The 22,222-nt window shown below is 46.8% G+C and overlaps 1 protein-coding gene across 3 annotated transcripts in view; it reads left to right on the forward strand.

The window, feature by feature from the left end:
- The window catches only part of LOC140733171 (atypical kinase COQ8A, mitochondrial-like), a 50,013-nt gene that overhangs the window by 26,764 nt on the left and 1,027 nt on the right, over nucleotides 1-22,222 (forward strand). For all 3 annotated transcript variants that reach the window (XM_073056113.1, XM_073056112.1, XM_073056114.1), the window contains 9 exons: nucleotides 6,665-6,787; nucleotides 13,374-13,459; nucleotides 13,780-13,920; nucleotides 14,450-14,531; nucleotides 15,589-15,682; nucleotides 20,649-20,790; nucleotides 21,459-21,566; nucleotides 21,724-21,789; nucleotides 21,995-22,081. In XM_073056113.1, coding sequence (XP_072912214.1) covers nucleotides 6,665-6,787; nucleotides 13,374-13,459; nucleotides 13,780-13,920; nucleotides 14,450-14,531; nucleotides 15,589-15,682; nucleotides 20,649-20,790; nucleotides 21,459-21,566; nucleotides 21,724-21,789; nucleotides 21,995-22,081 — 929 coding nt within the window. The remainder of the gene's footprint in view (nucleotides 1-6,664; nucleotides 6,788-13,373; nucleotides 13,460-13,779; nucleotides 13,921-14,449; nucleotides 14,532-15,588; nucleotides 15,683-20,648; nucleotides 20,791-21,458; nucleotides 21,567-21,723; nucleotides 21,790-21,994; nucleotides 22,082-22,222) is intronic.

Below are 22,222 nucleotides of genomic sequence, written 5' to 3' on the forward strand. Positions count from 1 at the left end.
ATGTTTTACTGACCAGTATTCATTATAAGCCCACTGATTCTCACTGCCAACCCAGCTGCACCTTGTGCCCTCAGGTTTTCAGTTCTTGTGAAGGGTCCTTGGCCCTCTGTAGATGCTGCTTGACCCAGTGAGGGGTTTCTGTTACTAATTTTAGATTTCCATCAACTGCTAGATTTAGCTGTACTTTCCAGAAGGTGGACTGTCTCCTCGTTGTGTTACCATTAGTGGAGTCTTGTCGTGCTCACATTTGCCTCAGAGTTTTCAGCACTGTGTTACTTTAGAGTTGGAATGTGGATTATAAAGTGCACTGAGATGTCCCAGAAGTTTTGGAAAAAAGGCACCATAGAAACCACAACCACTACCCCCCCCCCACCCCCCCCACCATGGACCGGGAAGGGTGAGTGATTGCCCTGGGGTGGATATGTGACATACATTCATCTGGCGTGTGCTCTGTGCCCTGTACAAACGTGTCATTTATCAGTACCGATGTCATTTTCCTTCCACCCGCAATAATGTTTTCTCCCTCGTTACCTCTCCCCCATTCACCTTCATCTCTGCCCTTGCCTGTGTCCCTACCCCTCCTGTAAGTGCTTTGAATATCAGCTCTGGAAGATAAAGTCAATCTGTTTCTGATCACCGAGCTGCCTGTGACCTTCAGTAACTTGCAGCTTTGGCAGGCATTCCCCTTTTGGACAGCCCTCATAGTTTGATTGCTGTTTGTGCTTCAATTTGGCTTGTTGTTGTCGCCAGTTTTTTGGCACTGTCTGTTCTTCTATCCTCTTTGCTCCCTCAATTTCTTGTGTTGCGTGTTCTATCTGTACTGGGTGTTATCGTTTCTCTCCATATCCCAAAAGCATGGGTTTGTCAGGATAATTTGCTGCTGTATTTTGCCCCTAGTAGGTAGAGCAGCTGCAGAAACTGGGGGAGTTGATAAGATTATGGAGTGAATTTTAAAAATGAAATTAATGTAAATAAGTAGTTTATTGTGGGAATGAACTTGATGGGCTGAAGGGCCTGTCTGTGCTATAAGAGGTTTCTATAGGAGCAATGTGCAGTTCAATCTTTCAAATATAGAAACTTCAGTTATTTGCTTTTATTTCTGGTTAATTTTACATTATATTTTATTGATCTTTGGTCCTTGTATTGCAGGCTCACTAATTTGCTTGTTCACTTTAGCTAGCATTTCCCATCTTCTCTGTTGCTTTTATTCCAATGATAAATGCCACTCTGGATCCTATTTTTTCCCTGCTTTAAACAAAATTCAACTACATTATGATTGCTATCGTCTTGGGGGCACTTTCATGATGAAATCATTAACCTTGTCTCATTGGACTGGGTCAGTACGCCCTACAGATCACCGAAGAACACCTCACCTGGGCTTGCTGCTTTCCCATCATTCTAAGTATGGATGAAAACCACTCTGATTGTCGGCACACCTTTCATTTGTTTCATTCCACCTGATAGAAAAACATCGTGTTTGTGAGGGCAGTATGTACAACAGATTCTGGTTAATTGGGCTATTAGTTAATCAGGGCAGGCACTTATTTCTGACAACTCTTAAAGAACAGAAATTATTCAGAAGTAGCTGGGATTCCCTCAGTTGATTTGGGACACTGCTGCATAATCAGGACAGGAGACTGTTGCTAAACAGTTTCTAAGTGGCTCGCATGCGGTTGTGTGGTTGTTAGACACTACACTGTGCTTAGAGCAAATAGTTTTTAAATAGTGTTCATTGTGTGCCAAAAAGCAGTGATTTTTGACTCCCGATAGTTGGCGAGAAATAAGCAGTAAGGCAGTTCAGAACTGTTTTGCTCACTGTGGTTTCAAGCATTCAGGCTTGGAGATGCCAGAAACGGCCAGGAGTGAAAATAAAACAATTTCACTACTTCAAGTTAAGAACTACAAAGAATATGAAGGTAGTGACAATATTACAATGAAAATGAATATTTGGTTGATGTAATAATCAAAACCTTGTATGAAGGCTTTCCACTATCTGCAATGATTTTGTTCATACAGTCAATCAAAAGAACATGGCAATGTACACTGGATGAATCCCTCCTTAACTATTAGGATCTAATGTACAGTTTTATAGTACTGTATTGGTAGTGTTCTAATTTGTTCTATATTTCATTTTAATACATAATTTGTTACTTAGTTAAACATTACAACATCTTTTTTATGCCTTTGTAACTATTTCCTTGAAACTTCAGTTAATTGGGGCTGCTGTTTAAATGGGCCAAAATGTACTGGTCCTGCTGTGCCCCAATTAACAGGAATCCACTATACTTGATGCTTTAAAAAAAAATTGCATGATGGATTTCTGAATGGTGACAAGACATTGACATAGCAAACTGAAAGAAGCTGGTTTCAGGTTGGGGTGGGTGGGAGTGAGGAGAAGGGTGGGGGGCTGGGAGGGAGGTCTTGTAACTAGTGGCATCTTACTGTGGAGGAAGGGGAAGTGAGGACAATGATATATTGGAGAGGGAGGACAATGTATTGTTGGAGTGGGAGGTAGTGTCTCTACATTAGGAGAGAGAGCAAATTGCCAGAAATTTCTTGCCCTTGGGAGAGAAAGGACGAGGATGGGGTTTGGAGTGTTTCTAAGTGTCTCAACCTTGGAAGGGGGAGTGTGCTTGATGTACTTCCAAGGTCACGTAATCTTTTCAGGCAAGTTGCCAGCAGATTGCCTTTTATGCACAGTGAGAGCTTCCATCATGTTGTTATTTGCAGGGAGCCATCGTTCCCGTATATCCCATTTAGAACTCTCAGCACTACTTGTTCAGAGGCTCGCAGGGTCAGATTCTTCCAGTGTAGTAATCACTGGAGTTGGAGTGATAGTGCCACTGAGTGTGTCCTCCGGTACCGGTGAAGGGTCTCCACCTGAGAAGTCAATTGTTTTTTTTACTAAGTGCAATGCTGATCAAGTCAACTAGTTCCCAATCAGAACTCTGATAGGCTAATCAGATGGTTCACTGCTGCTCTGCGATAGAACACAAAAAAATCATATGTACAATTAAGAAACATTAAAAAATAGTAAAAATACTGGAGTCATGATGAAGTCTGCTGGAGAGAGACATTTATACACGTGCTGTCCTCCGTAATTCAAAGAGATTGAAGGATAAGGTTGCAGGGTGACAAAACGTGGCTGGCAGGAGCACTTGGAACTAAAAACTAATCCCTACCGGGAGAAAACAGCACCTGTTCTTTCAGCACTGTTCTCCGGCAGTTTAAGGACTAAGTCCAGCTGGAATATAACTCACAAGTGCTCTTGAAAGTCAGGTATTAACCCTACCTGCCAACAACCAAGCATTGCCATCCCGGTCCCCTTCATAAAAGTTTATGAAGAAGCATGCGATTTCCCTCCCAGAGATGTTTGTGCACTCGACTCTTGAAGGCTTAGACCCCATTGTCGCAGATGTTTCCAACCACAGCATCTGGAAGGCGGTTCTAGATTCTGATAGCACTGTGAAGGAAGCTTCTATCCAGTGTGTAGGTTCTCGCATCAGGCATAGAAACAACAAGAGCAGGCATAGATAGACTTTATCGTGTGGTGTGCCGTCTCTCATAAGATGAAGGCAGCATGGCGCGAAGGGCTGTGGCTGGTGTGCATTTTGTACAGCACAGTAGCTGCAGCAACCTGTCGTCTGTTGTGTAAGCTACTGATGGCTAGCTTCTCATGAGCTGTGGCTTCATCTACACCTATAATCCTGAGAGCCTTTTTGTGAATGGAATCAAGCTGGCTGAGGACACTGTGAGGCATTCATCCAGGATAAGCAGGCATACTCCATGATGCTTCGTACCTGGGCTTTGTAAACCGTGGCTCTGCCCTCTTTGTCTAGTTTGGATGCTGCTTTCCGCAGAGCTCCAAGCCTTTGTCCAGCCTTGTCTGAAATAGTGGAAAGGTGTTTATTCTCCTCCCCATATTTCGCTTGACCTCCTGAGTTCCTCCAAGATCTAGTGTGTGGTGTTCAAGATTTCCATCATTTGCAGAATCTTGTGTCTATGGTATCCTGCAGGGACTCGGCAGTAATCTGTCACTGGTGCACAGGTTGTTTGTGAGGGTGCAGGATAGCTCCCCCTTTGTCCCTACGTCCTGTCACGTCATCACATCTGAGGGCTTTGTTAGCTTTTCAGTCTTGTTTTTGTTGGCCCTCTATGTATCTTTACACTGAGAAGATTGCAGGCCATGAGTCAGATAGTGAGGGGTTTGTAGTTACAGTAATGACGACAGGTTACCTGAGCATATCAATGAATTAGCTGTGTTTTTGTTTAACCACAACAGTTATCATTACTAGGATGAGCTAACTACCTGATTTTTTTTTTAAATTAATGAACTGTATTGAAATTCCTAGCTACTTCTGTGGAATTATTGTAGTTTTTATGGTTTGGATTTTTTTTTTGCTGCTTTAATTTCCATGAGGACTCCGGTGGTTGAATGAGGGTTGGATGGAATGGTTTCCTGCAGTTTTGACTGACCCTACTGACGTTTCTCATTGTACTTGTACCTTGTCCACCTGTTTGTGCACATTGCAATGAACTCACCTTGGCCTGTCCTCCCCACCTGTACCAGCTCCCACACCAACTTGATCATTGTTGTCCTGGGACACCGTGGGAGCAAGGTTAAATCTCTAGCACCTGCTTCATTCCAAAGGAGCCAGAGTGTGTTGTCCTCTGTGTTTGTGTATTTATATCTGTTCGACTGGTGCAAAATCAAACACTGTGATCCTCTTATCATGATCTCCATCATGCTTGCTGCCTGTTTTCCTCATGCTGGGGTGTAACTCTCAATAAAATAGTTAATTCTAGCTCGTGTGACTCTTAAATACAAGTGTCTGGTGCTTTTGTATGACCTGCACTTGCACCCAAACCACCTTTTTCTACTGAATGGTGTTGTTCAGAAACTGCACATCCTTACCCATCCAGACCTGTTGAGTGTCTGTGCAGTAGCAGCCAGTGTATTCTTTATCAAGGGGATTCCACATTCCTGACAATTAACAATTCTTATCGAGCACTTGTCATCTGCCATCGAGCGACACCTTTCCTCTTATTTACCAGATTCCATCCACTTTACTTGTGTGTTCATTCTCAGTCACTGCTTCTAACTTTGTCTTTGTCTGTTGCCCACCCACAACCATACTCTCAAGCCACCTGTACCCATGGAGTTAAATCCTGACTAGCCCATTTCTAATGGCAAGGACTTCCTTAAAGAATAGCCAGCTTTTCTCCCTTCTGCTTCCCACACGTTGCTGTGGATGCTTGTGTTGTCTCCCTGTCAGTTTTGCAGGGGAGCTCTGATTACCTCTCTCTCTAAAATGAGTCCGTACTGACTTTGATGTTGATGGCTCCTATTCGCCCAGTTAACTCCTGTTCACTTGATTAAAATTCTTTTTTATCTTTCATTAAATCTCCTTAGATCTTCTCCACTAAAATAGTCCCAGAGTCTTAAGAGCTAGTACCTTTATCCTGCGCCTATTGTCTGTCCTGGGGTAGACGTGTTCAGTGTTAGAGAGAATAGCTTTAAGGTGGGGGGGGGGGGAAGGAGTTTAAAGGGTTATGTGGGGCAAGTTTTTTTTAATATACATAGGTGGGTGTCTGAAACACTACGCCAAAGATAGTGATGGGAGCAGGTATAATAATGGTGATTGAGGCTTTTAGACAGACGTACGTGTGGATCATGTGCAGGTTAAATTTGTCATCATGCTCTGCACAGAAATCGTGGGCCGAAGGTACTGTTCTATGTTCTACTTCACACCTTCCATATATAGCTCCTATCGGGGCTGGTGAGAGCAGATTTGATGTCCAACTGTTTATTCTTTGTGTTAATTCCAATTCAAATTTGATCATGTAGAGATGGAAAATGTGCTTGTGCAATTAAAGTGTGTTTGTTGTTGTGGAAATCCTGATCTTAAGAATGTAGGGTTAATGTAGGAAAGGGGCAGTAAAATAATGAATCAGTTACTGGCAGCAGGAATGATGGGCTGAATGGCCTTCTATTTTTAACTCTGTTTACTCAAATAGCAAATTAATGATTTCATTATGGAGTCAAGCCAGCCAACAACCAAGATCGTGCTCTCATAACAGATCAAAGAATTTACATGGATCCCAGGCCAGAGTGGAAATTAGACGCAGTAAAGGAGGGGAGTGGGGGGTGACAGACTTTGGGAGTGGGAGGGCAGTGAAATTGTTGGGATACAGTTAAGAATGATGTGGACAGGATGACAAGGGTTGAGAGAGAGATGATTCAAGTGTTGGGAAATGGGATTAGCTTGAAGGGCCATTTTTCATGCTGTTTGCAGGAAGAGAATGATGTGGGAGAAAGGAGGAGAGGAATGGGGAAGTGAGGGGACAGAAAGGAGGGAAAGAGGTGGGAGGTAGATATCCATCTTCAAAAACGGCAGAATAGCAGATCAGTCTGACCCTTCGTCCAAACTGTTACAATGAGAGGGCAGTGGGATCCACAGTATTGAATCCTACACGATGACGCTTATTCTGCACTGGGTCTAGTGATGGCGTTTGAGTGTGTAGCTGCCTTCTCTTGGACAATCTGCTGAAGCCCTACAGCGGATCAGCAAATGTATTGCTCCAGATTCCAGTATCTGCCGTCTCTTGTCTCCATTCCCTTGGGTCTGCTTGGTTTGGTAACAAGTGCCTTTTGTGCCGACAGGTGGCAAAGCCATGATGGATGGAAGCCCCTTCCTCTCGGAGGCAAATGCTGAGAGGATTGTGAACACTCTCTGCAAGGTGCGGGGTGCTGCTCTCAAACTGGGTCAGATGCTCAGCATTCAAGGTAAGAGGCGTCCAGCTCAACACTCTCCCTTCTCTCTAGTGTATATTACACTGGTGGACCTGCCTCACACTAGATGTAAGGAGCCAGCACTGTCAGTAAACTCATTGTGTCAGCTCACATTACCCCCTACCCCCGTCTCCCAGCCAGCACTGAGGGATCACATGGGTGAGATATTAAACTCAGTCCCAGATTCCTGGTGAAGTGTTGTTAGACCAGGAAATCTTCCCCACTGTCAGGGCTAAGGAACATCTGAATATGGTGCTTACATCATTTTGTTGTTAGTGGGATCTTGCTGTGCATAAACTATTGCATTCCCTGCTGTAATGGTACGTCACAGGATATGAAACTGCTGGGGATCTGCACCTGTTTTGTACAGCTGGAAGCTGCCTTTAATTGTAGGTGCTGTTTCCAGCGACTTCCGGTCTGTGTGATGTGTCCAGTATTAGTACTGTAGCACTGAGGCCCTGGGAGAGATCCAGTTCAACTGGGGTTGCTGATGATTTCACAAGAAACTCGGACTGTCTGGATGGGGACAGTCAGCTCCATGAGCCTGTTTATAAAACCATACAACGTAGAAACAGGCCATTTGGCCCATCTTGTCTATGCTAACAGTAATGGCTATCGGCAGTAATCCCATTTGTCTGCATGAGCCCTCTATGCCTCTTATTAAGTACCTGTCCAAATGCCTTTTAAACAGAAGTGGATCTGGCTTCAGTACTGCCTCTGGCAGCCCGTCCTGCGTAACCACCCCCTCCATGTGGGGAAAATCTGTGTCCTCTAGCTTTATGCTCCCCTGCTGAAAGATTCTATCTACCTATAAGATATAAGAGCAGAATTAGGCCATTTAGCTCATCGCATCCGCCATATCATCATGGCTGATCCAATTTTCTGTCTCTACACCATTCTGCTGCCTTCTCCCCATATCCCTTCATGCCCTGACCAGTCAAGAATCTATCAACGTCTGCCTTAAATTTACATAAAGACTTGGCCTCCACATCTGCCTGTGGAAAGAATTTCACAGATCAACTCTCTGGCTTAAGAAATTCCTCCTCCTCTCTGTTCTAAGAGGACATCCCTCTATTCTGAGGCTGTGTCCTCTGGTCTTAAACTCTCCCACCATAGGAAACATCTTCTCCACATCCACTCTCAAGACCCTTCACCATTCAATAGATTTCAATGAGGTCACCCCTCACTCTTCTGAATTCTAGTGAGTACAGGTCCAGAGCCATCAAATGTTCTTCATATGACAAGCCATTCAATCCCCAAATCATTTTCATGAACCTTCTTTGAACCCTGTCCAGTTTTAGCACGTCCTTTCTAAGATAAGGGGCCCAGAGCTCACAATAGTCCAAAGTGAGGCCTCACCAGTGCCTTATAAAGTCTCAACATTACATCCTTGCTTTTACATTTTAGTCCTTTTGAAATGAATGCCAACATTACATTTGCCTTCCCCGCCACAGATTCAACCTGCAGGGAGGGAGTCCTGCACAAGGACTGCCAAGTCTCTGCGCCTCAGTTTTTTTGTATTTTCTCTCCAGTTAGAAAATAGTCAGTCCTTTCTTTTCTTCTACCAAAGTGTATGACCCTCTTAATTTTATAAACCTTTATAAAGTCAGCTGTCTGGCTCTGATTGTGTGAGAATAAACCCACCCTCTCCAGCCCTCTATTCTAGAAAGTATCCTGGTGAATCTCATTTGCACTCTCTCTATTTTCACCACACCTTCCTGTACTGCCCCCTGCCGTTCTACTGTTGCAGCTGTCATGCCCTGGAAACTGTTCAATTGCTGCTGACCCAGTAATTGTATCCACAGATCTGTAGGAGGTGCCTCAGTCCAGTGTATCAGAGACCTGACAGGAGGCAGTGTGCTAAACAGTTGTCATCTATCCAGTAAACAACAAGCAGAATGGTCACATTTGCTGGTTAAACTTGGGTGAGACCATGGATAGTCTGAGAGGGTGAACTTGGGAAATATGTGCGACATGAAAGAATACACAAATCTAGCTGGCACAGCCTGATATTCCCCTTCCAAAACCCCCCTGTTTATTTGCACTTGTCAAAGGACCTGTTACCCATTGGTTCCAGTGAGATCATTGCAGTTGCTTCTCTGCTCCTCAGATTCACAAGGACTTTCTTGGTATGCCTGGACTGTGCTCAGTTAAAGTGAGTGAGGATTATAGATCTAAATGCCCTGTGGAGAGATTACAGAGCAGGAAGCCAATATAAGGAGAGAGCCACAGGGAACATTTGTGAAGAATTCTCGCCCCTCCCCATTAAGTTAGAGGAAACATTTGGAAAACAGGATTTCCGATTGGAGGTGTTGCTCAGCAGGGAACCAGTTTAACAAGTGCAATAATATTTGTATAAAGTGCTGTAGTAATAAACCTCATCTGTAAACCAGGAGGCGCACACAGCATAGAACCTAATGCCAAGAGTTAATGTTTGGTGGAGGAACTAAATCATATTCAGTGTCTCAGGGACCAGGCGTGGTGGAGAGGCATAGTGACACAAATCCTTCAAGATGTCAGGCCAGGATTACTAAGGAATGCTCGCGGGATCCTAAACTGAGAAAACGAAGTGGAGAATAGTGAACAAGCACTCTGCACCTTACAAACTGGGCCACAAGCTCCAGCGCCAACATCTGCAGTCTCCTGAATCTCCAGAAGACCTATGCTCATGATGAGAAGTGCTGTCTTAGTTCCCTTCACACATCCATGCCACTCTGTGCAGCGTGTACTGAACACAGAGGCATTCAATGCCAGTACTTGACGTAAGGCTCATTGTGTCAGCTTGCATTATTTGCCAGGACTGGAGCTCTCTCTGGTGCTGAGGGAGACTGTACTGTCAGGGGACCATTCAACCCAGACTTGTGCTCGCAGCCAAGATCACTCAGCACTATTCTCATGGAGGCTCTGGGTTACTGGAGCAGTGCCAGGAATCTGGGCTTTGTGCCAAGACCAGGAATCTGAATGTCTCTGGGAGTGGAGAGGCGTGGAGGTGCACCAAATCGGGATAAGCGACGGAGTTTTGGTAACGTTGGGGCACAATTTAATGCAGTCGACAGAGGGAGGGTGTCGAGAGCACTCTCAATTAACCCCTTGTGTTCCAGTATTGGAGTGGAATTGTACATTTGTGTTCTGTTGGCTTGGGGATGCGTCAGTAAGCGGCTCGGGGGGGGGGGGGGTGGGGAGGAGTGGGGGTGCTGTCCCAAAGCCCTGTGAAGTGAAACGGCACTCAGCTCCTGCTCTGCTTACTGACGGTGCTGGAGGTGGCGAGCGTTGGGAGAGGAGTGTTCAAGGAACTGTTGGTAATGGTGGATGCCTGGGCTTGGTTCCTGCTTCATTATGGTTAAAGTGAGACAGCCATGTTAATGGGGATTTCACTGCACTTCCCCATTCCCACCTATGTAATGTAACTTTGTGAAATCAGGTCCCAGCTTCAGCTAATGAACCTGCTTCTAGTTTAGGAGTACTTGGTTTGGTGATAGTGATAGGCTGTGGGTTGTAAAAGCACAAAATTGTACAGCATGGGGACAGGTCTTTCAGCCCAGCTTGTCTGTGCTGATCGTGGCCCCTTTCTACACTAATCCTGTTTCAACTCATTAGACCCTTCACACCCTTACTCTCCAAATGCAGGTCTCCTGCAGATTATGAACGTCCACATAGGGCCACCTTGTACACACGAACGAGAATTTGGAAGATGGTTGGATTTTCAGACTGGGTGGGAGCAGGGTGTTCCTGCTTGCCTTCTCCCCACCTAATAAGCTCCCAAGCCATAGCAGTCGGGGACTGTGGCAGGGTTGAGCAAAGCTGGGAGCAGTGGGCAGGCACACCCACTCAGACAGTCCCACACCTGTTTGCTCTATCACATCTGTTTCTGTGAGCCTTTTCCACACACTGTACAGTTTTGATTTATGAACAGTTTTCAGGAACTGTGGCAACCTGGTGACTATTATACCTCTCCATGTGCATTTTAAATACGTGATTATACCACATCCCTGGCAGCTCAGTCCATGTACCCACTACCATCTTGCTCCTTTGATCTCCTTTAAGTTTTTTCCATCTTACCCTAAAACTGCTCTCTAGGTTTAGATTTCACAGATGGTCCGCCCTAACCAACCTCTCTTTGGAGGTAAATCCCTCCATTGCAGGCATCTCCTGACAGTCTGATGGAGAAACAGCAGTTCGAGCAGCATCTTTAGAGGTTGGGAGGAGGTGGGGGTGAGAAAGGATTGCCGATATTTCGGGTCAACAATTTCTCTTTCCCACAGATGCTGCTTGACCTGAGTTTCTCCAGCAGAATGTTTGTTGCGTCAGATTCCAGCACCTGAATCTCATGTGCACTTTCTAAAGCTACTACATCCTTCCTGTGGTATGGTGAACAGAACTGTACAATCTTCCAGTGTTTTGTACAGCTGCAACATGACAACCCAACTCTATTCAATACCTTGGGGCCCCCATGAATATCTTCACTACCCAGTGACTTGTCTTGCCACTTTCAGGAAGATAGGAACTTCATGGCAATGCTCTCGAGGTCCCTGTCATATATATGCTGTTCCAGAGAAAAGGAAAGGCGGGATAGACTGGGATTTTTTCCCCTCCGAAACAAAAGAGACTAAGGTTTAAGGGACAGATAAGATGAAGAAGCACCACCTTTTCCTCAGGGTAGTGGAATCCAGAACTAGCGGGCATAGATTTAAAATGAGAAATTAAAGGGACCTGATTGACAGCTTTCATACAGAGGGTGGTGGGCATCTGGAATGGGTTGCCAGAGGAAATGTACATTTGTATTGTTCAGAAAACACTTGGACAGGTTTAGAGGGATGCAGGCTAAACGCAGGTAATGGGGTGAACTCAGCTGGGCAACTTGTCGCCATGCATGAGTTGGGCCAAGGGCTAGTTTCCAGGTTGTGTAGCTCAATGACTGTAAAAGGCATTATTACCTTTCCTTGTCTGGGTTAACAACTCCACCCAACTGGCCCATGAAGCCTTTCACAGACTTGGTCATCTACTGCTTCAGCAACCTGACTAACTAGTCCACCTACAAGTACTTTATGAACAACATTGATCCCAGCACCAATCCCTGCCATATCGTGGATCCTTGAGTGCTCAGGGAAGGAGATGTACTAGTGGAATGGGAGCAGGGAGCCTTGGATCCAGAGTGGTGGGAGGGAAAGACCAGCAAACTTGCTTCACTTTAATAACCCTGTAGTTACTGGCTCTGACCTGAACCTGGTTTCCCAAACTGCCGTGTCTCAGCTGGCAATCTCTACAGTCAGTCCAGTAACTAGCCAGAACACTGTTTTCCCAGGGCCTCGCCAGCAATGAGTGATCAATCGTCTTGCTGCTGGTTACTGGCCTTGAGATCCTAGGTCCCACACCCCTCCCAGGGCCTGGAGTGGAAACGGTCTCACTTTTCAAGTGCTTTATTTGACGTGTTGAAATTTCTCGTTTGTGTCGAATGCAATCAGTGTAGATTGTGCTGAGTGTCACCCCACTGACAACATGGCATGTCCAGAACTCACTCACCCGAAACCCTGGACGGCATGTGGGAGGAAGGTGGAGTGCCCAGAGGAAATCCACGTGGTCATGGGGATAACGTACAAGCTCCTTGCAGACAGCAATGCCAATCGAACTCTGAAAGCCGGGGCTGTAAAGCAATGTGCTAACCATGCAGCCCACCAATAAAGAATTATTCACAATTATAGGTTAATAAAATGCTGGTATTATGGGGTAATTTTGGACTGGCTTTGGGTCTGGTGCACTCTGTGGGGGAGAGGAGGGAGAAAAAAATTGACATCCTTGAATTCTTTCGGGGCTTCTTGCTGTCTGGAGAGACGAAGGCTGACCTAGTTTTGGACTAGTTCCCCCTGACTTGCTGAGGCCAAACACTCTTCAGCTGTGAACTCTGAGCTTGGGTGAAGAGATCCCAGCACTCCTCATCCCTCCCTCCCTCTGTCCTCTCCCCCTCAATTTCTACCTTCCCCTCTCCTCCCATCTACTCACCCCATCCCTGTCCCAACCTCCCTTTTCACTGTCATCACCCCTCCCTCCTTCCTCATACTCCCTCACCCTTCCTACTCCAGTGCGTATGCCGTCCCTCCTATCTGTCATTGGAAGTTCATCCACAGCTTCCCCACATCTTTCACCACTGCCCTTCCTTCCCCTGTCCTCTTTTTTTGCTCCACTCAGCCTCACCCTCCTCTCCAGCCTCTCCCAGAGATCCTGCACCCCTCCACCACTCACTCACACTTCACATTTTTGTCCCTTTGGCTCCAGATGCGCGTCCGCTCTCTCTCTCTCTCCTGCGTTAAGCCCTTCCTCACTATAACCTGAGCTGGAACCTTGCTGAAATCCACTTGGGGAGTAGCAATCAGCACAAACCCAGTATCCATTGTCAGTGTCCTGTTGCTTGGCTCTGGCTGAGGGTTTGGGAAAGGGAGCCCACCTGACTGTGCAGTGTTCCCATTGGCAGTAAGGTGATGGTGACAGGATACCTGGGTGGTTAATGGAGTGGTAGACACTGGCAGGAGGGGGTCAGGCCCTGTCCTAGTCTGGTGACGTGACTGTTTGCCTCTTTCTCCCACAGATGACAGCTTCATCAACCCCCAGTTGCAGAAGATCTTCGAGCGCGTGCGGCAAAGTGCAGACTTCATGCCCAGCAAGCAGATGATGGTGAGGCTCTCAAACTTGCAACCCCACCTACTGACCTGCGCACACCACCCTCCCTGGTGCTGACCTGCACCCCTCCCAACGCCCCCAGTATTTAATCCCGTTGTCACTCCCTTTCCTATAGTGACCCCACCTTTGGCTGACAGCACCACCCCCTAGGGAGATCCCTCCACACTCCTACCCACTCTCCCCAGTTAGCCTCTTGGGTCTGTGAATTCCCTTGTTGTGGTCCTGTCCTGTGAGGCCCGGTGCTTTGCCTCTCGTCCCTGAGCACCCTCCTGCTGTGGTCTTACGCCCTGCTCTCTGGGACCTTCTCCCCACAGAAGGTGCTGCTCAGTGACCTGGGCCCAGACTGGAGGCAGCGACTGCAGAGTTTCGAGGACCGGCCATTTGCCGCGGCTTCCATTGGGCAGGTTCACCTCGCCACACTCACCGACGGGCGCCAGGTGGCCATGAAAATCCAGGTAAGCCAACCGTGCATGCCTGGGGGTGGGGGAGACTGGTGGGTCGGCAGGTGAGGGTGGGGGTGGGGGCTTCACCCTGGCTGGGGGTTCTCAAGAGGAAAGCGGTGGTCTGGGAGTGGGGTAGTCACACCTTGCAGAGTCCCATCCATCAGTGTACAAGGGGCTGTGACTCCCACTTTGTGGAGTCTGTCCCACCTCAGGGGGGTTGGTGGTTAAAGGGGAGGGGCTGTGGTTGGTGGGTGGGGAGCTTTGCCGGTCTGGATGTCTGTCTCATTGTGGATGTTGGGGTCTTGACTGACCCTGTCCGCTGTGTGTTGGGGATGGGGTGGGGGGTTTCCGTGTGCTCTCCCTGGAGCTGCTGTCTCTAAGCAGTTGGTCCATGTTGAGACTGGGGGTCGGGAATGGGACGGTGGGGGTCTGTGTTTTCAGCGCGGTGGCTTGTTGTGCAGGAGTTGGGGGTGGTGTGTGTTTGGTGGGGTATGGGTTGGGGTTGGTGTGTTGCCAATGGCCTCCCTCCCTCTCTCGGCAGTACCCTGGAGTGGCCCAGAGCATATCCAGTGACGTGGACAACCTGATCTCCGTCCTCAACATGAGCAACGCCCTGCCTGAGGGTGAGTGCTGGCCCCCTCACCCACCCTCCCAGGCCAGGGGTTGATGTTGTGCGGAACATGCCCAGCCATAATACTTGGGGTGGGGGAGGGTGGGTGGAGGTGAGCAGGTCCACGATGGGAGATCACTCACAGCCACTGCAGTGTGGAGGGTTGAGCCCATGGTGATGAGTTGGAGGTTAACACAATGAGTGAGCCCTTGGAGATGGGCAGTGTGGCAGAGTTGGGCTTGGAGGTTGGAGAGGACCCAGGGCAGGAGGGGTGGGGTGGGGTTTGCATGTCATTCACATTGATCATTTCATACTCAAGTATATTGAGGTGGTAACGGTCAATATCAATGCAGAATACAATGTTATGTTTACAGTGAAAATGCAGTACAGGCAGAGTGAAAGTAGACTGAGAGATCAAGAGTTCATTTTTAGTTGCAGAGAGGTCCAATCGATTCGAGTAACAGTTGGGTGGGAGCTGTTCATGAGTATTGTGGTGCATGCTTTTAGTTTTTATTTGTATTTTCTGCCCAATGGGAGAAGGAAGCGGGATTGTACAGGGTGGGTAAAGTTTTTCATTATGCTGCTTGCTTTACTGAGGCAGTGAAACATAAGCCCGTGAAAGAGAGGCTACTCTCCATGATGTGCTGAGCCACATCTCTGCAGTTTCTTGCGGTTACAGGCAGAGCACTTGCCATACCAAGCTGATGCATCCAGATAGGATGCTTTCTATGTTTTATCAATTAAAAATTGGTCACTGTCAAAAGCTCTTGTCAAATTTCTTTAAACTTCTATAGAAGTAAAGGGGCTTGTGAACTTTCTTGTCCATGGTGTCAGAGTCGGAGGTGACGGGTCTGCAGACAGGCAGCAATGTCAAATGAGCTCTGTCCCCATCATGAATGAGTCACCCTCTTTCGGGCAGTGGGTAGTCTGTGGTGCAGGTGTAGTGGGTGCCAGGGTGTCATGCTGAGGAAATCCTGCGTCCTTTGGGGTAGGACCCTCCCCCACTGCCAGATTGTACTGTGGATTCTCTTGGGCTGGTCCTCTGGAGTCTCTCCTGTTGCTGTTGACAGGTCTCTTCCCTGAGCACATGATCGAAGTGATGAGACGGGAGTTGTCGCTGGAGTGTGACTACGAGAGGGAGGCAGCCTGCTACAAGCAGTTCAGGTGTGTAGGAGAGATGGGGTGTGCTTCAAGTGGGTTGGGGGGGTGATTGGGGGTGGGTATCCCAGTGAAGGTGCAGGACTGTTAATATAACCCACTAGGAGTGTCTTGTTTCCTGGGGGTCTCAACAGTGTTTTTGTGTTTAAAAGCCTTTGCCTGCACTGTGATTCCCTCCTGTTATCTGTCTTCTGCCCAGTAACTCAGTTGTTCCTTGGGTCCCGCACACACAGTATTGCTGTAATCTCCGCACCCTTGGAGATGGTCCCTATCTCACCCTACAGTTTAACTGCTCCACACAGTATTGCTGTAATCTCCGCACCCTTGGAGATGGTCCCTATCTCACCCTACAGTTTAACTGCTCCACACAGTATTGCTGTAATCTCCGCACCCTTGGAGATGGTCCCTATCTCACCCTACAGTTTAACTGCTCCACACAGCAACAGGCCCTTTGGCCCAAAATGTTGTGCTGAACCAGAAAAAAGTAAATCAAAATCCCCGAAAACTAAACCCTTCTACCTACACAATGTCCGTATCCCCCTTGTCTTCCTCACATGCATGTGCATATCTAAACGTCTCTTAAAACCCTCTACCACCATACCAGGCAGCACATTCCAAGCATCCTCCACTCAGAGTAAAAAAAAACTTGCCCCTCAGATCCCCTTTGAACCTACCCTCTCTCACCTTCAATGCATTCCCTTCAAATGTATAAGACTTTTCTACTCTGGGGAAAAGAAACTCCCTGTCCACTCTATCTATGCCTTTCATAATTTTATAAACCTCTATCAGATCTCCCCTCAGTCTCTGCTGCTGCACAGAAAATAATCCAAGTTTCTCCAGCCTCTTGTGATAGTACATGCCCTTAAAACCAGGCGGCATCCTGGTAAACCTATTCTGCACCTTCTCCAAAGTCTCACTGTCCTTCCTATAGTGTAGCAACCAGAATTATATGCGATGCTCCAGGCGTGGCCAAACCATTGTTTTATAAAGTTGCAAGTTCAGCTCTTGCCTTTTGAGCTCAATGCTTCAACTAATAAAAGCAAGTATTCCATAGGCTGCCTTAATCGCCCTATCGAACTGTGTCACCACTTTCATGGAGCTATGAACTTGGACCCTGAGATCTCTCTGCTTAGCAACACTGTTAAGGATCTTGCCTTTAACAGTGTACTGTCTTCTTGCATTTGCCCTACCAAGGCGCAACACCTCACATTTATCTGGGTTAATCTCCATCTGCCATTTCTCTACCTGTATCTGCCACTCACTTATATCACACTATATTCTTTGCCAGTCTTCTACACCATCCACAACTCCACCAATCTTGGTATCATCCACTGATCTTAGCCATCTATCTACTTTTACCCACCCATCTACATTTTCATCCAGGTCATTTGTATGTATCACAAACAGCAGAGGTTTGTGATCCAGCAGTTGAGGAGCAACGGCTCTCCCCAACTGGACCATGGGTCCAATGATCATATAAGGGCAGGTAGTGTTGAGGAAATGGATAGGATGCAGAAGGACTGGGAAAATAGGTTAACAGAAAGGTCTTTAAATGAGTAGAGCCAAATCCTTATCCCAGTCAGAAAGAGGACCTCAATAAAAATATCTAGCACGTGTGGTTCAGGAAGGAAGTAAATGTCAGTCCACCCTTTCAGAAAGGAGGAAGGCAGCAGAATGGAAATTATAGACCAGTTAGCCTAACCTCAGTGGTTGGAAAGATGTTAGGAGTCAATTGTTAAGGATGGGAGTACTTGGTGATACAGGACAAGATAGGACAAAGTCAGCATGGTTTCCTTAAGGGAAAATCCTGCCTGACAAACCTATTGGAATTCTTTGAGGAGATTACAAGTAGGATATATAAAGGGGATGCAGTGGATGTTGTATATTTGGACTTTCAGAAGGCCTTTGACAAGGTGCCAAGTTAAGAGCCCATAGTATTACAGGAAAGTACTAACATGGTGAGGCTGGTTGGTAGGAGGCAGCGAGTGGGAATAAAAGGATTCTTTTCTGGTTGGCTGCCAGTGACTAGTGGTGTTCCGCAGGGGTCGGTGTTGGGACCGCTTCTTTTTATGCTGTATATCAATGATTTAGATGATGGAATAGATGGTTTTGTTGCCAAGTTTGCAGATGATACGGAGATTGGTGGAGGAGCAGCTAGTGTTGAGGAAATGGGTAGGATGCAGAAGGACTTGGACAGATTAGAAGAATGGGCAAGAAACGGGCAAATGAAATACAATGTTGGAAAGTGCATGGTCATGCACTTTGGTAGTGGAAATAAATGTGTGGACCATTTTCTAAAAGGGGAGAAAATACAGGAATCTGAGATGCAGAGGGACTTGGGAGTTCTTGTGCAGAACATCCTAAAGGTTGACTTGCAGGTAGAGTTGGTGGTGAGGAAGGCAAACATAATGTTAACATTCATTTCAAGAGGTCTAGAGTACAAGAGCAAGGATGTGATGCTGAGGCTTTATAAGGCCCTGGTGAGGCCTCACCTTGAGTATTGTGAACAGTTTTGGGCCCCTCATCTTAGAAAAGATGTGCTGGCATTGGAGAGGGTCCAGAGGAGGTTCACAAGGATGATTCCAGTAATAAAAGGGTTACCATATGAGGAACATATGATTGCTCTGGGCCTGTACTTGCTGGAATTCAGAAGGATGAGGGGGGATCTTATCGAAACCTTTCGGATGTTGAAAGGACTAGACAGAGTAGATGTGGAAAGTATGTTTCCCATGGTGGGAGAGTCTAGGTCAAGAGGGCACAGCCTCAGGATAGAGAGACACCCTTTCAAAACAGATGAGGTGAAATTTCTTTAGCTGAAGAGTGGTGAATTTGTAGAATTTGTTGCCACATGCAGCTGTGGAGGCCAGGTCATTGGGTGTATTTAAGGCAGAGATTGATAGGTTCTCAATTGGACAGACATCAAAGGTTACTGGGAGAAAACCGGGAACTGCTTTGAAATGGAGATAGAAAAAAGGGATCAGCCATGATTGAATGGCGGAGGAGACTCAATGGGCCAGATGGCCTAATTCTGCTCCTATGTCTTATGGTCTTAATTTTCATTAGGAGACCCAATCCCTCCTTTAGTTCTTTTCTGGGTTCTTTATACTCCCTGTGCGCTTTGATCCTAACTTCCAAAGCTTTACATACATTTCCTTTTTCTTGATCAAGTTTATCACCTTTCTGGACATCAAAGGTTCTCTTGTCTTTCCATTCCCATCCTTCCTTTTAACAGGAGCATACCTTTCCTGAACTCTAACAATGTACCCTCCACACGTCTGATGTGGACTTGCCAGAAAAAATGTTACCAATTAACTCTTATTTCCTGCCTCATGCCCGACTCTCGCAAGGACCATACCTATCCTTATCAATAGCTGTCCTGAAAATTAAGGAGTAGTTGTCACTGTTCCCTAACTGCTCACCCACTATAGGGTCGGTCACCTGGCCAGGCTCATTACCCAGTACCAGGTCTGGTAGAGTCTTGATGAAGGGCTCAGCCCAAAAAGTTGACTGTTTACTCGTTGCCATAGATGCTGCCTGGCCTGCTGTGTTCCTCCAGTATTTTGTGTGTGTTGCAGTCCCTTTTGTCATTGGACCACCTACATATCGATTTAAGAAACCCTCCTGAATACATTGACAAATTCTGCCCCATCTAAACCCCTTTCGTTAAGAAGGTCCAGGTTTATATTAAGTAAGTTGAACCCCCCCATGAAAACAACATTATTTTTACTAATTTCCTTAATCTGATTACATATCTATTCCTCAATATCTTGGTGGCTCTGAGGGGATCTGTAGTACAATCCCACTGGTGTGATTGCATTCTTCCTATTCCTGAGTTTCACCCAAATGAACTCTGTGTCCGACCCTTCCATTATGTCTCTCCTGAGTGCAGCTGTTATCCCTGATCCCCACCCACTTTACCACCTCCTCCATCTTTATTAAAACTTTGAAAACCTGGTGCATTAATCGGCCATTCCTACCCCTCTACCTTCCTGTCTGATCCTTCGCTTACTGACCTGGATCTCCAGTTCTCAGCACCCTGTAAAACTAGTTTTAAACCTCCTGATTAACATTATCAAATGTCGTGGCCAGTATATTGGTTCCCCCTCCAGGTGCAATCTGTCCTGCTTATACAGGTCACCTCTTCCCAAAAAAGGTTTCAATGATCCAAGAACTTAAAAACCCTGCTGCCTGCCCCATTCCGACCTGCACTAGCCTGTGGCATCGGGAGTAATTCGGAAATTAAAGGTCCTGCTCTTCAGCCTCTTTGCTAACTCTGTATACTCACTGTGTAGGACTTTTTCCTCTTTTCTGCCTGTATTATTGGTGCCAATATGCACCACAACCGCTGGCTGTTTAGCCCCCCCCGGACAGTATCCTGCAACCACTCAGATACATTCTGGACCCGAGCACCCAGGAGGCAACACACCACCCTTGGTGTCTCTTTTGCGGCCACAGAATCTCCTAACTACTGAGTCTTCTGTTACTACCATGCTGCCTGACGTTACTGAGTGATTGAGCCAGGCACGGTGTCACAAGCCTGATGCTGTGGCTGTACGCTGGTCATCCACCCAGCAGTTTCCAAAGGGGAACCCTGCAATGACTTCTTACTCCCCTTGCCTCTCCTTATGGACACCCATCTACTGTCTGAAAGCTGTACCCTGGGTGTGATCACCTCTTCAACAAATCTTCAGCCTGCTTTCTGTTGTCACACTGTCCCACTCTGGAAATGCCCTCTAAACCTTCTGGTCCTTTCATACAATCTGGGAAAACACCACCTGTAATCAAGGGCAGGCAATGTCTCCCAGAGCCCACAGCGTGGCAGTGGCATCAATGGTATGGCATAGATTGACGGGGTAAATGGTGCCGTTCTGACACTCAATGTTGCAGTCAGGTACTCCGGTTCTGTTGTGTGTGTGTGTGTGTGTGTGTGTCTCTGTTAAGATGCTTCTCCACTGACCCATCCCTCCCGCAGAGAGCTGGTGAAGGACGACCCTTTCTTCTACGTACCGCCAGTGATCGACTCTCTCAGCAGCAAGCACATCCTCACCACCGAGCTAGTGCCAGGTTTCCCGCTCGACAAGGCAGAGCAGCTAAGCCAAGACGTCCGGAACCAGGTGATTCCTTTCAACCTTGTCCGTCACCTGGCCTAGGTTTGTGGACTGGGAAAAAGTGGAGCAGAGGGAGATTGCTACTTATGTCAGGGGATAGGAAATAGTTTTTTTTATTGTCACATGCACTTTGGTACAGTGAATAACTTTGTCTTGCATGTCATCCATATAGATAATTTCATTGCAACAATGCGTCGAGGTTGTATGAGGGAAAACAATAATTGAATGCAAAATAAAATATTATTATAACAAGGGAAGTGCAGTGTAGGCTAACAATAAGGTGCAAGGCCAAGATGAGATAGATTGCAAAGTCAAGAGTCCATCTTATCATTTTAGGGGATCAATCATTAGCCTTGTTACAGCAGGATAAAAACTACCCTTCAGAATGGTGGTTCATGCTTTCAGATCTCCTCCCTGATAAGAGGGGGGGCAAAAGAGAGAATGCTCAGGGTGGAGCAGTCTTTAATTATGCTGGCTACTTTACCGCAGTAGCAAGAAATGTAGACAGTCCATGGAGGAGAGGTTGGTTTCCATCATAGGAAAAGTTCCCAGAAATGACTTTGATGCATGAATATTGGCTGCAATGATTCTCTGGAAGGAACCAATGTAGAATGGTAAGGGAATGTCAGCTGGCTGAATTGGGATCTAATATTTTCCTCCCCACTCTGTTTCAGATCAGTGAGAACATCCTGAGGCTGTGCCTGCGTGAACTCTTTGAGTTTCGCTTCATGCAGACTGACCCCAACTGGTCCAACTTCTTCTACAATCCGGAGACTGGCAAGGTGGGATGAGGGCCAGAGGGCAGTGTCAGGGACGGGAGGGAGGATGTGAGGGGGATAGGTATGAGGATCTGAAGGGTGTTTCACTCTGAGGTCTTAGTTGGAGATTCCTGCTGATCCTCTTGAGGTTTACCATGCTCTCTGTCTTTCCCCCACCCAGGTGGCCCTGTTGGATTTTGGAGCCACACGTTCATTTGAGGAAGATTTCACTGATGCCTACATTGAGGTGAGACTAATCTGTGATACACAGCTTCTGGGACGGGCGAACATTGGGAGTTTACCTCGGGTGGGAGAACAGTTCATGTATTTGTCTTCTGGTCTGTATGTTAAATGCAAAAACCCCTGGTCCTGTAATATGCATCATGGACTTGCTTGCCACTTGTATACGTGTCTTGTTTCTTCTATTCTGAACTCGGTCATTGTTTGGACAGATTGTTGGAGCTGCAGCCAAAGGCGACAGGGAGAAGGTGCTGAGCAAGTCCATTGAGCTGAAGTTCCTCACTGGATATGAGACAAAGGTGGGTGCAGCATTTGAAATGCCTGGGGAACAGGCCCTTGTCTGATTGTCTTCACACTCCCACTCTCCACATTACCCCTGGGGCTGTGTGTTTCATTAGTAATAAACCACCAGGTTGACAAACTGGTGTCTGGTCTTGTAC

Source organism: Hemitrygon akajei, chromosome 9 (genome assembly GCF_048418815.1).
Source record: "Hemitrygon akajei chromosome 9, sHemAka1.3, whole genome shotgun sequence".
Taxonomy (NCBI): domain Eukaryota; kingdom Metazoa; phylum Chordata; class Chondrichthyes; order Myliobatiformes; family Dasyatidae; genus Hemitrygon; species Hemitrygon akajei.